Source organism: Polyodon spathula, chromosome 21, assembly GCF_017654505.1.
Source record: "Polyodon spathula isolate WHYD16114869_AA chromosome 21, ASM1765450v1, whole genome shotgun sequence".
NCBI classification, from domain to species: Eukaryota; Metazoa; Chordata; class Actinopteri; order Acipenseriformes; family Polyodontidae; genus Polyodon; species Polyodon spathula.
This window is the reverse complement of record NC_054554.1, coordinates 25,497,910-25,511,461: the sequence shown is the minus strand read 5'-3', so window position 1 is coordinate 25,511,461 and position 13,552 is coordinate 25,497,910. Positions and strand designations below refer to the sequence as shown.

The window sequence follows — 13,552 nt, the reverse complement described above, 5'->3', positions numbered from 1 at the left end:
ACAAGAAGATGACGTCCCGCGCGCGTGGCCCGCTGTGCAGCGCTACTATGCCCCGGATGTGTTTGTGAGCGCTGTGTTTCAGCAGTGAGGAGGAGATGCCTCTGCCAGTTCAGGTCTTTAACTTTCAGGTAAACTCATTATAAAAATGACATTTATTACGGCTTTATTAACACGGTGACCGGTAAGGTAGCCCCTGGTAGCACAATGCACCTCTTTACCGCTTTAATTATTGGGGTAGGGTACCCCACTTAAATCATTTGGGGCCTCAGATTCAGTCAAATTAACAAGCAGGTCTAACTTCCAATTCAGTGAGTGCGGTTTCACAATAACAACGAATCCAAAGGAAGGCTTAGCTCACATCATGAATGCCCTTTTTTATTTGTATTATTATTATTATTTTAATTAGTGGCATTAAAGATAATCGGTAAACATGTATTGACGTGAATAAAACCGCGACTTACGGCTGGTGACACAATCAACAGTCCCACATTTCGTGTAGGATACCGGCGTTAATGCCTGGTGTGCGTTCTCTCTCTCGCACAGACTCTGCGGCAGCACAATAAAACTCATTTTTAAGTTCACACACAAGTTTAAGTATATCCGCCGCACCGGTATTACTCTCAAGAGAAAGCTAATGGTGATTCTGATGATTTCCGATTTAGGCCTATGTACTTGGGCATTTTGAGGATGGATATGTGGCTAATTAATTTAACTTGCACGGTGCAGTGGTAAGGATACCTTTCCCTTTTAAGATCGTATTCCGTGTTGCGGTAATAGGATCATTAATGTCTAAAGCTTCTGTTATTTATTGCACGAAGTGATCTATTCATGCTATGGCTTAGTTACAGTTGTTATGGGCAATAACACGTATTTTTCGTCGTGGAAGTGTTTTGTACGTACAAAACTGATCAACCTGCCTGTCGTGTGTGTGTCTGTGTGTATGTGTGGTTTATTTTTCTTCAAAATATAATGCACTAGCCTAGATACGGTAATTATGGCCACATATATAATATCAGGTCATTTTTTAAAATTAAATACCACAAGGCAATTCTCTGGTAATTCCAGATGTAGAGGGGATTCTTATGCCAATGAAGGCACCAATTGAATAATGTGTATATTTGTAAAACGTGTGGATACATGTTAATAATATATTAAAATTGCAATGATGTGTGTGTATATATATATATATATATATATATATATATATATATATATATATATATATATATATATATATATATATATATATATGTGTATATATATGTGTGTATATATATATATATATATATATATGTATATATATATATATATATGTATATATAATATATATATATATATATATATATATAATATCGATATCTATATCTATAAAATTAATAAGTTATGATATTCCTTTTTCAGGCGAGCTCTGTGTCAGGGTTGGGGGGTGCAGAACAGAGTCAGGATAGGATAAGGGATAGCTCCATACCAAGTTCAACCTCTTCATCATTGACAGATCTTTACTGCACCCCCCACAGCAGTAGGTCAGACCTACTTCCCTTCACCTCAGGAGACTACATTCTTAGCACCAGTCTATCTACATGTACCCTGCTCTTTGAGGTATACGTAGTTTCTTCGAAAGATAATTTTTTTCTTAAATAGCAGATGCAAGATTTTTTTTCTTTTCCCCCCTTCACTTGAGACAGCCCAGTTCTGATTTGTTGAAAACATTTCATACTAAAACTGTCTGCTGTTTACATGGCTCCCCACACCCTGTTATCTAGTATATGCAACAGCAGATCAGTAGAGGCCTACACGTGTGAAATGTTAATGCTAGTTTATAGATGCCAACCAAAATGATTTCTATTTTGAAGTGTGGTATCAGTGAACAAGGCATCACAAACTCATGGGACAAATTTAATCAACACATTTGTCAACCCTTAATTGGGCTAAAATTAATTTAAAAAATAGTTACCAAGACATGGCATGTAGTTGTGAAGCATTAACAAGATATGTTTGTTTTTAGACAAGGCGTGTGTTAAGGGACTGCCACATGAAGTCAGGTTTGTTTAAATTCAGTAGTTTTCTATGGGTAAAGGAAAGCTTACATTCTTGAACTAATCATAAGGCAACAGTAAAGGTCTAGAGAGCAGCAGTAAGATATTGTTACTCAAGTAGATTTTTTAATTTTTTTTTTATCAGAAAGCCATCACACTCTTTGAGACTAACATCTTCACCTGCTAGTACCTTGCAACTCATTAACAGGGTTGAATAATAATAGATCTATATTTTGATCTAAAGTATGACTTTTTGTGCTGATGTCCTATTCTTTTATTAGGGGGCTGTGGAGCCCATGCAAATAGATGCTGACCCACAAGAAGACCAGCAAAATGCACCTGATACCAATTATGTGGTGGAGAATCCAACTTTGGTATGTGTACTCACTTACGAAATATATTTGCTCACATTTATAATAAAAAAAAAATAGTAAACCAGTTGGGCTTATTTTCCTGTCTGAACCTAGAACAGGTGGATTACCTGAAATCATTCTGTGTGTTTAAGAAGTCTACACCACATGATTCATGTGACCAAGCAACAGATCAGTCTCCTTGCATGCAGTAGCAGTTTAACTCGCTGTCAGGCTTTACTGTAATCGTAATTGTTCAAACCAGTATTTAATTAGAAATACCTTAGAGGCCACATGATATTTAATAGATGTATCTAATAAAGCAACTTAATAAATATTACCCTATAAACCAAGCACAAGATGCAAGCATGTGTTTTTTTTTTTTTTGTCAAATAAAGTGATATTCAGTCTTTAACCAGCACATTTGTTTGTGGCATTGGCCATACCTGGACAGTAACAATGTGATCCTGTGTTGAATTTTAAGAATGTGTTTTTGTTGTTTCAGGATCTGGAGCAATATGCATCCAGCTACAGTGGTCTAATGAGAATTGAGAGACTGCAGTTCATTGCTGACCACTGCCCTCAGCTCCGTGTTGAAGCTCTCAAAATGGCACTTTCATTTGTCCAAAGAACCTTCAATGTTGACATCTATGAGGAAGTCCACCGCAAGCTTACTGGAGCAACCAGGTACATGAACGATGCATAGCCTCTTTCTGCCTTCCATCTACCTTGTACATGGACCTTACCGAAAAAGCATTTCTCTATATTTTTTTCTAAATGGGAAAGTCTACCAGTCTTCCTTGATTCCAGAATGTAACGTCCAGGCTGTGTATATGAGGGTCTTGCTTTCAGTTGATTCCTTAACATTGTAAAACTCCATTGATAATATTTAAGGTACAAGTCTAAATTATTCAAGAACAAGAACAAATCCTGTTCTCTACTTTACAGAACTTTAGATTTGCCTTAGTTGTACTTGTATTGGAAGTGCTGGAATGACATGAGTGTGTGTAGAGCTGTGAGCGGTTGAAGCAGCCTTGTTTGTGGTTGTGTTTAAGGGACGTGCAGGGGGTTCCAGACGCAGTCCCTGAAGGTGGGATCGAACCTCCTCCTCTCGACTCAGCCTGGGCGGAGTCAACCAGGAAAAAGGCTCTGCTAAAACTGGAGAAACTAGATACAGACCTGAAGAACTACAAGGGAAACTCGATTAAAGAGAGCATCAGGTAATCCATGTTTATTTTTCTAGAAATGCCAGAACATTTGAAACATCTCCATTAAAACTGAATATTACAAGTTTTGCGTTTAAGACCTAGCTGATTACACTTATATAAGATCCCCCCTGCTTTCAGTTTGAGACTAAGTCCACATGGTTTACCTTGTAATTTTGATTCACCAAAAGGCTACTTGTAATTGGGCAGAAGTTACTGTTCTTTTAAAGTGCTACTTAAAACCACAAGGGCAAGATGTTTTATTCACTGGATGCGCCACCACAGCGCCTTAAGTGAATTATGCTCCTCCGCTGAATGTTTGAGCCTCTGTTGGGGGGGGGGGGGGGGGGGGGGACCATCTCGCCCAACTGTTGAATCTCGATTCAGTTTATGTGCAATGCACTCTGGGAATGTAGTTTATTAGTGTCTGTTGTCCATTGCAACAACGCACTGAAAACTACATATCCCTATTACAAGTTCTGTCTGTCATCGATACAGCAAGCGCTCATTTGAAAACCATTCAAAGTAATACTATGTGTGGGGAAGGGAGAGGAGAAGGAAAAAGGAGATTGGGGAGGAAAAACAGGAAGCATAGTGGATAAGTTGTCTCAATGATTTTTAAAAGAGTGTTAAAAGTGTGGACAATTTGTCTATTCATTTTATTTGATATATATCTAATGGATAATGATATAAACCTATTGATATACCACATTATATGAAACCTATGTAATATATATATATATATATATATATATATATATATATATATATATATATATATATATATATATATATATAACGTTTTGATAAATAGCCTACTTTTTGCTTTGTAAAAAAAGAGAATACTTATGTTGTGTTTTGATTTAGTTATTCATTATTTGATGTACCGGTATATGAAAAATAAGTAACTGTTCTCAGTTTTGTCTTGTGCAAAGCTGAAAATTTTTTATTTGTGTGTGTGTATGTATGTGTATATGTGTGTATGTGTGTGTGTGTGTGTGTATATATATATATATATATATATATACACACACACACACACACACACACAATCTTTCTGTGTGTGCACCTACATTTTTTCATTTAGGAACACCTGTGCTCCTACCAAAGAAAGTTAGCGTATAGCCCATATATACTTTCTGCTTGTTCTTTAAACTTAATCTCTTGTTGTGTCAACTTGAACCCTAGGAGGGGTCATGATGACCTGGGAGATCACTATCTAGACTGCGGTGATCTTAGTAACGCCTTGAAATGCTACTCGCGAGCCCGAGACTACTGCACCAGCGCCAAACACGTTATCAACATGTGTCTTAATGTTATCAAGGTACGTTTACGATGGCTCAGTGTTTCTAATATGCAACAGTACGGAGCTTTAATAGCTAGTCATCCCAAAGCACTTTAACCCTTTGAGTAGTATGAACATACCGGTATACCATTGAATTAATGGTCCCCAGGGAGTACGAACATACCGGTACGTCGTTGAATCAATGGTCCCCAGGGAGTACGAACATACCGGTACGTCGTTGAATTAATGGTCCCCAGGGAGTACGAACATACCGGTACGTCGTTGAATTAATGGTCCCCAGGGAGTACGAACATACCGGTACGTCGTTGAATTAATGGTCCCCAGGGAGTACGAACATACCGGTACGTCGTTGAATTAATGGTCCCCAGGGAGTACGAACATACCGGTACCTTCTGCAAATTTTGAGCTTTGAACAAAACTGCAGATAATCGCAACACTAGGTGTCTGTAACACCTTGTAGTGGTCTCTTGCACCATCTGCCAAATATTTATGAAATTACACACAAGAAACCCAGTCACAAAATGTCAACAATCTGGAAAACTGCGAGAAATGCTCTATGGGAAAGAAGTACTAGAAATTATATTGAATTCTGATTTAAATTCTTCTACTGAATCAGGTGTTAGTGAAAATATCAGTGAAGAATATTTACCTTCAACATCGACTGGCCCGAGCTCAGACAACGTAATAAGGATCACTGACCTATGTTTTCCTCACTTCCTTCACCCTCACCACGTATTTACCCAGATATGATGGATATCTCTCTCTCTCTCGCGCTCTCTCTCATTTTTTTTTTCGGGATATGTTGTTGATCCTGATCGTTGTTCATTGAATACCTGTTATTTTTGTCAAAACCATTCGCTATGACATTTGTTTTGTTTATTTACTGTAAGAAATAGTTATTTACAAATTTTCATTGTGTAATACATTGCTAATAGGCCTACTAACAAATGTGTAGATGCGAGGAGTGTAAATATGAAAAAATTATAAAAAAGAACCTCACTTCAGTGGGCCCATCAAAACATTCTAAAATTTAAAGACAGGTATGCAAGCTGCAGAGAGAGTCATGTGAAAAGTACCAAGTGAGTCGGGGTATTTTTAGAGAACATACCTGTATTTCCAGAAACCCCTACCTCATATTGATATCAGGACATTTCATATATATACCTTGTCAAAAAATTGTTTTTGAGATTATATTTATTTATTTTTTTGTATGATGTGAAAAAGGTGGAGTCCCAGGAGCCTTCTCTCCTTCTGGCACACTCCCCAGTTGAATGATCACTTAGTCAAAACCTTTTTTAAAAAAAAAAAAAAAAAAAAAAAACGCACTAGCTTTCAGGAAACAAAGATGATCAAAGTCTCTCAGTGACCATATAACTATACACACTGCTCAGCCTAACCATTGTGCTTCGATATACCAGGTTTCAAGAGAGCAGTTAAACTAGTAGTAGGATGAACACTAATGTCAGTTTTGTTTTAGAATCAGTTTTAGCCACTTTGCTTTTAAATCATTAAACCATAGTAGACTAATTTGACTACCTAGGCATTTTCATGGCTCCATGGATTTTAACAAACTGTTCGATTGCAACAAGTAAAGTGAATAATTAGTTACGGAACTTGATAAGCAGGATCATGTTCTAACCATGTTCTATTGAAATTGCCCTGAGCTAATGTAGATTGCTTAGTTTTTTAATCTTATGATCATTAAGCATGAAAACACTAGAGGGCAGTCTTTAACCATTTTTGTATTTTCCTTTTCAAAGGTTAGCGTTTACCTACAGAACTGGTCCCACGTTCTTAGCTACGTCAGCAAGGCAGAATCTACTCCAGAGATAGCAGAGGTCAGTATCCAATGTGTGTTACAAGGTAGATCTTTATCCACACGGTTCTCTGAGAAGTTTAGGTTGTCTGGTGTCCTTTAAAAAAAATAAATCTTAACTATTGTAAACGTGATTGGATGTTTGTTTTTTCTTACAGCAAAGGGGGGAAAGAGACAGTCAAAATCAGGCAGTTCTAACCAAACTAAAGTGTGCTGCAGGTAAGGTTTCTTTGAGGTTATCTTTACGGTCTCAAACAGATAACACAGTACATACTAACCAACAACCTTATTTGTATCCTAGTTAATGAGATTTGTGGTTTTGAAAAAGCCTGATATGTGCTAAAAAAAATAAATAAATAAAAAAACCGACTTAGTTTCAGAACTGTTTTTGTGTATTTATACATTACTATTTACAGTTTAGGTAAAAGGTTTTTGGTCAATAGTTAAATACCAACATGCTGTAAATAAGTTTAATGATTGAGATAAATCCATGGTCTATCACATTGCAAAGAAATAGACTCAGTATGGTGAAGATCTGTGTTATTTAGGCTGTATTTTGGTAACCACCAATGTGTTCTTTATGTTCATGTTGGTTAATTTTATATGTTTTTGAAAATCCTGCAAACCGTTGTTCCGTTTCTCCTGGGTTTAGGCTTGGCAGAGTTAGCTTCTCGAAAATACAAACAGGCTGCCAAGTGCTTCTTGCTGGCTTCATTTGATCACTGCGACTTCCCTGAGGTAGGAGGTGAAACTGGACTAGAGCACACTTTTAATAAAACCACAGGGCTAACCTTAGAAAGATAAAGCACATCCATATACTGCTTCAGTGCATTGGCCTTCATTGGCCTGCAGCTTTTGTAAAAATGATTGAAGCTTAACTGTGCTGTTCTGTTTGGGTTAAAAATCTTAATTTCTTAATTTACCTTTTATTCTTACACCAATGAGTTTGCTGGAATTATCAGTAATGTAGCTTGTGGAAATTAATTGGTAAAACATATGGCAATAAATGTTCTAAATCCTTGCTTTGAACTAATATTATCATTCTACCTTTTCAGCTTCTCTCATCTAGTAATGTAGCAGTTTATGGGGGATTGTGCGCACTGGCAACATTTGACAGGCAAGAATTGCAAAAGAATGTAATTTCTAGCAGGTAGGCACCCTCCCCCCCCTTTAAGTGCTTTTATAGCTTGTATTTATCTAGTAACAATGACTGCTTCAGTAGTATAACTGACAGCAATTTACTGCTTTGTTGGTACAGAAAAAGAAAGTGTAGACAAATGTATTATCAATCACCATTTCTGTAGTAGTGGACACAAAATTGTGTCCATTTATCCATGCATCCTACTGGGGAAGTGTGGACTGGAGAGGGCAGTTGAAGACTAGATTTCAACCCTTGTATTTATTTTATTATCTATTTGTTTTAATCTTCATTGATGGAAACCGGCATTTAATTACACCGTGTAACAAACTTTGTGTATTTACAGTATAATCGTAAATCTCGAAAAACTACTCACTTCTAAATCTTTTGTAGTCATTTTTGTATTACTTTAGTATAAATACATGTTAATTTGGATTGATATGTTGTTTTTTTCTGACTTTATGTGAACGAAAAGACACACATTTGCCCGTTTTCTCATTGGAAATAGTGATATTTTGAAATATCACTGTCCTGGTCACAAAAGCAAAGTTTGTGGGGAATAATAGCCATTTTCTATACTTTTGAGGCATAAGCAATTAGGAAATAACACTTACTACCCAGGAACAAAAATTATGTTACATAGTGTTATGAGTACGTTTTTTAGTCAACAAGTTTGCTCTGTGGAAAAGTACTGTAATATCTGGATTTGCACTGTCATGAAAGGCAATACTGCACATGCTGAACAAAGCAGGTTTAAATGGCAAGGACTAAGTTCTCGTTTTCTTTGTTTAATCTGTTTTAACTTTAATTGATTAAGAATTCCTGCCAGCTCCTATGAATTTAAGAATTTTGTTAGTTACTAACACATTTCTGTCTTTATTGTAGCTCTTTTAAATTATTTTTGGAATTGGAGCCTCAAGTTCGTGACATTATCTTTAAGTTTTATGAATCAAAGTATGCTTCCTGTCTAAAAATGCTGGATGAAATGAAGGTGAGTAGGTCCATGGTACTGTCAGATCAGTTTGTTTTGGACATAGGACTCAAATGTTATGTTCCTTAATATGAATGGATTGTTATAATTATTAAACCTCAGGTTCAGGGAGATGATGCACATAAGGGGAACAAACTTGTCTACAATGTGCTGAAAGGGTAATACAGACTTACTTAAAGAGAAGCTTCAAATGTAAGGGAAAATAAAACAGCAATACAGATGACATTTGAAGCTTACATTATATACCAAGCATCAAAATAAACTTATCATTATTATAACACATTTATTTAAAAAAAATATATAAGGTATATAAATGGTGGACATTGACAATGTTTTTGGTTTCTTTTTAATCACTTGATCATTCATCCTTGACCATGACACTCTTGAGTGACTATGACTGAAGCACTTAATCACCTAATTAGTGAGACAGTTGCTTGGACACTGGATATGGAGTGATTTCAGCTGTTGAATTGCAAGCAATAAAGAAAATCACGGAAAAAAAACAAAACATAAACAATGTCTGTCATTCCTGCATGGTTCATAATTATAACTTAATAAAATAAATTTTGAAGCTTTATGTGTTTGTTTGTTTTTTAAATTGCTATTAAAAGTAAGAACATGGCATGCTGTGTTTCTATTAGGATAACCTTCTCCTAGACATGTACCTGGCCCCTCATGTAAGGACACTGTATACGCAGATCCGAAACCGAGCTCTTATACAGGTACGTCTTCTAATTGACTATCTCCATGGTAAACAAGATAAAAATCATGAGGGCTGTAATGAGAAGTAGCAGCCTTCAGGTAAAAAGGTTTTATGTTCTATTGCTGATTCACAAAACCCTGCATTTTTATAGAATTTGTTTGTGCAGAGTTAATACAAAGTAACAATTTATTAAGACATTATACTGTACAACATGTGCATGTTTTTTGTTTTATGTATGTTTGTTCATTTCCCCCCATAGTACTTCAGTCCCTACGTTTCAGCAGACATGCACATGATGGCGACCTCGTTCAACACCACAGTGGCTGCTTTGGAGGATGAGCTGACACAACTGATTCTAGAGGGGTTAATCAATGCAAGAATCGACTCGCATAGCAAGGTAAAAACAAAACAATAGCAAGATTAAAGCTAGATCAATTTTCTAGAGTGCGTTACAAACTGTTGAAATGAGTAGGGTATAAAACAACATGACGACAACATTTGTCTCAAATGAAGACAAAGTAAAACAAGTTTACAAAAGCCAGGCTTGATTTATAACTTGATTTAAAATCGATGGGAGAAGTGAGACACTTAAGATGTGTTTTATGTCAGATGTTGTTTCCTGTTTGTGGTAGATTTTGTATGCCAGGGATGTGGATCAGAGAAGCACAACGTTTGAAAAGTCTTTACAGATGGGCAAAGAGTTTCAGAGACGAGCTAAAGCCATGATACTGAGGGCTGCAGTGCTACGTAATCAGATACACGTAAAGGTAATATTGTACTGAGTGATGTAGCTGCAAAATGCAGTTCAGCTATTGATGTATTTGTGTGTTTTGCTAGATAATCTTAGGTTACTGTATTTCACAACGTTATTATGCCCAGCACACGTGAAAGTAAAAAACTATAGAAGCTATTTTTCTTTTTTAAACAATTATTTTTATGCATTTTCCTATTTTCTCCCAATTTTTGGAATGTCCAGTTATTATTCAACCTGGCAATTATTCAACCGCTGCAACCCTGGAACAAACTTGGCAGAGACGAAGACGAGCACTCAAGTACTCTGAAACAAGTGCCGTCAGAGGTCCACTTTTTTTTTTTTTTTCCTCCACTCGTCGGAGGACCACACAGTTCTGAATTGTGTATAGGCCGGAAGGGTGCCGAGCCAGCTATAGGGGTCACTGTGTGTGCGGTGAACCAAGGACTCCCTAGCCGACCTAACCCCTACACCGCCCAGGCAGCGTTTGGCCAATTGTGCGCCGCCCCCGGGAATTCACGCCGGCAGTGGCATAGCTAGGATTTGAAACGGCAATCTCCAAGCTATAGGGTGCATCCTGCACTCCGGGCAGAGTGCCTTTACCGGATGCGTGACTCTGGAGCTCTTAGAAGCTATTTTTATAAAAACTATTTAACTTAGCTTGATGAGCTATAAACCTGTTTTACCTTGATTTGATGTTATTTAAAATGTTATATAATGTGGAATGGCAAACCTAAAAATAACGCTTGCAATGTTATTTTTTCTTTTTAGTCCCCTCCAAGAGAAGGCAGCCAAGGGGAACTCACACCTGCAAACAGCCAAACACGAATGAGCACCAATATGTGAAGATTTTAAACCAGATGCCCCTTTAAGGAAAACTAAATGGGGAGGAGGGGGGGCCTTGAAGACTCTCCTGCCACTGGTTCTATTATTAAAAAACATTTTCCCTACAGGAGAAACATAAAAAAGACTTTATTTAAATGGGAAAAGTCATCTCTGTTATCTAGATAAGGACAAAAAATGAAAGCAGAATGTTAAAAAAAAAAGAAAGAAAATGTTTTGCAGCTCTTAAGCTGTGCTGTTCTTTGCTAAAGATGCAGTTTCCTTTGTATCTTGTGAAAAACCTTGAATACACACAAAAAACCTCAAAACCGAAGTCCAGATTGCAGTCTTGTTGATTTTAGCACAAAAATAAGAAATATAAAAATTTAATTAACTTCTAAAAAAAAAAAAAAAAGTTATTGGTTTTGATCCATCATAAGGATATCCTTCAGATGGCTTGTTAAAAAGCTTATTATTTTAGCATTGGCCATTATAAATGTCCCCTTCTTGAATATGTTTGTATGAGGTTATATTTCAGGAGCTTTCCAAATAAAGCATCTCTGTGTCTCTTAGGTTAATTTTTTGCATCTTCTTTTTAACTGTGCTTATTGGAACACTGCTCTGCTTTGTGGAATTTGGGCAAAGGTTGGGAGAGTCATCCATTGTGTTACCCTGTTACAGTGACCAACAGGCCAGAAACTATTGACATCAACGTGTAATGCAGTATAATTACCAATGAACCTTTATGGCACACACCATCTTTTGTTTGACCACATATTTGTCTGCAGGTTATTCTTAAGATGGATCACAGGTTTAACGATCCCTCTGTCTTCCAGTACTGGTAATGTAAATTACCCCCCCCCCCCTTTTTTTTTTTTTTTTTTTTTTTTTTTTTTTTAATAAAAATGCTCCCCAGGTTGCTGACATCTAAAAAAAGGTCTTCAACATTGTTAATGAAAAATGCATTTGTTTTATTGTGGTATTATTTACATTAAGTTGGTATCAGCTATGAAATAAGTCTGTTTATGTTAGATGTAATAATAACTAACATAAACTTGAGTAAACATTAATGCTAGATACCTCAAGGTTTTGACAACATGACCTATATGATTTGTGGTTGGAAGTTGACAGTACATTTGAACTTCAGCCTGCAGTCTCTTAATGTGGCCGTGCTGATCTTAAAGTGACGTGCTGGCCTTTTTTTCTTATCTGCCAAAGGCCATCTAAGTCAACGATCTTGGAGTAATAATTCAAGTAACCTTTTTTAATATTTAAAAATGTTTATACAGAGGAGGTTGACTCAGCTGTAAAACGGTACATCTGTCCTGTAGATTTCTTGGCCATGGGATCTTTTTACTCTCACCTCATAAAGATTTCAAACAAAATGGTAAACCAATGGCAGTTTTGGAAAGATCGTTCTGTTCCATGCGTCATACTGCTCATAATTTAATTTGCCCTTATATTACATTTATTTTTTAATTTGAATCAATGATTCAACCCTTAGAGGTGCCATCTTACAAAAAAAAAAAAAAAAAAACGTCAATTTTGTAGGCATAAGAGAAAACAAAAAAATAACACTCCTTCATGCAGCACCTGGTGAGGTGAGCTTAACAAAGTGACATCACCTTCCTCTGGAAAGAAAGTGTATAGGACAAGGTATGATTTAAATTTAAAATTTGAATGTGAAATATACTATAAATTAAACTTAAAATGGACAGATTTGAATATCTAGAAAACTACAATATGTTTAATGACAAAAACTAACATGTGTTTGAATATTGACCATCCTTGGTAGGAAAATTCTCCAACTAATTATCTCTTATCCTTTTGCCTTGTACTTTGAGGTGCAGTTGTACTGTGTGAACAGTAATATCTTTTATGAAGATATGCTTCCAGCCCTCTCCTGAAATTAAACAAGAGCTCAGTTGTGTTTGAAAGCTGTAAACCCACAAGTCTGTATAACTAATGAGATTGAATTATGGTGTGAAGAAAATAGAAGAAAGGGATGAGGCATAATATTTTCAAAAGCAGCAGGCTCTTCCCAGTTCTTTTTTTAGATAGATATGAAAGTAAAGAGGATTAAACAAAATGCCTTGGTGGTTTCCAATTAGCACTATTAGATTCCCTTGATTCCGAATGCACAGTTATTGCTTAAACTCACTCTGTTCACACTACTGTGCTATAGTTGTTTATTGCACACAGCAGCACCTGATCATGAAAAAAGAGCTACAGCTATGGCCACAGGTTTTGCATCCCCTTCTAGAATGAACTAATTTTGCTTCTGTGAAGTGACGTTCGCCGCACAGGCTCACATCGGGTTCGTTCTCAGCACTCGGTGACCGACTCGCACACAAGACTGATTTTTAACGCACGGTAGCACTTTTTACTACATACAAGATAAATAAACGAAAACAAGCTCCTATCTCCATTTGGA

General features: G+C 36.5%; 1 protein-coding gene across 2 annotated transcripts; it reads left to right on the top strand.

The window, feature by feature from the left end:
- The first annotated feature begins 49 nt into the window (after nt 1-49).
- LOC121296348 (COP9 signalosome complex subunit 1-like) lies at nt 50-11,690 on the top strand. Of its 2 annotated transcripts, XM_041221802.1 has the most exons (15): nt 59-128; nt 1,402-1,599; nt 2,318-2,410; nt 2,892-3,073; nt 3,442-3,606; nt 4,780-4,915; nt 6,658-6,735; nt 6,872-6,932; nt 7,366-7,451; nt 7,769-7,863; nt 8,737-8,842; nt 9,484-9,564; nt 9,805-9,942; nt 10,178-10,312; nt 11,068-11,690. In XM_041221802.1, exons 1-15 carry the CDS (start codon nt 96-98, stop codon nt 11,140-11,142), a joined length of 1,662 nt encoding a protein of 553 aa, XP_041077736.1. In that variant the 5' UTR covers nt 59-95; the 3' UTR covers nt 11,143-11,690. The 2 variants fall into 2 exon arrangements, with proteins under 2 accessions (XP_041077737.1, XP_041077736.1); XM_041221803.1 differs by lacking the exon at nt 1,402-1,599 and having other exon boundaries at nt 50-128.
- The last annotated feature ends 1,862 nt before the right edge of the window (nt 11,691-13,552 follow it).

What these genes read in the sequence shown, in the direction of transcription:
- LOC121296348 (XM_041221802.1), top strand. Translation starts at nt 96, where the DNA reads ATGCCTCTGCCAGTTCAGGTCTTTAACTTTCAG. An exon ending in CATGTACCCTGCTCTTTGAG is followed by an intron (nt 1,600 to 2,317) that starts GTATACGTAGTT and finishes TTCTTTTATTAG; the next exon opens with GGGGCTGTGGAGCCCATGCA. An exon ending in ATCACTGCGACTTCCCTGAG is followed by an intron (nt 7,452 to 7,768) that starts GTAGGAGGTGAA and finishes CTACCTTTTCAG; the next exon opens with CTTCTCTCATCTAGTAATGT.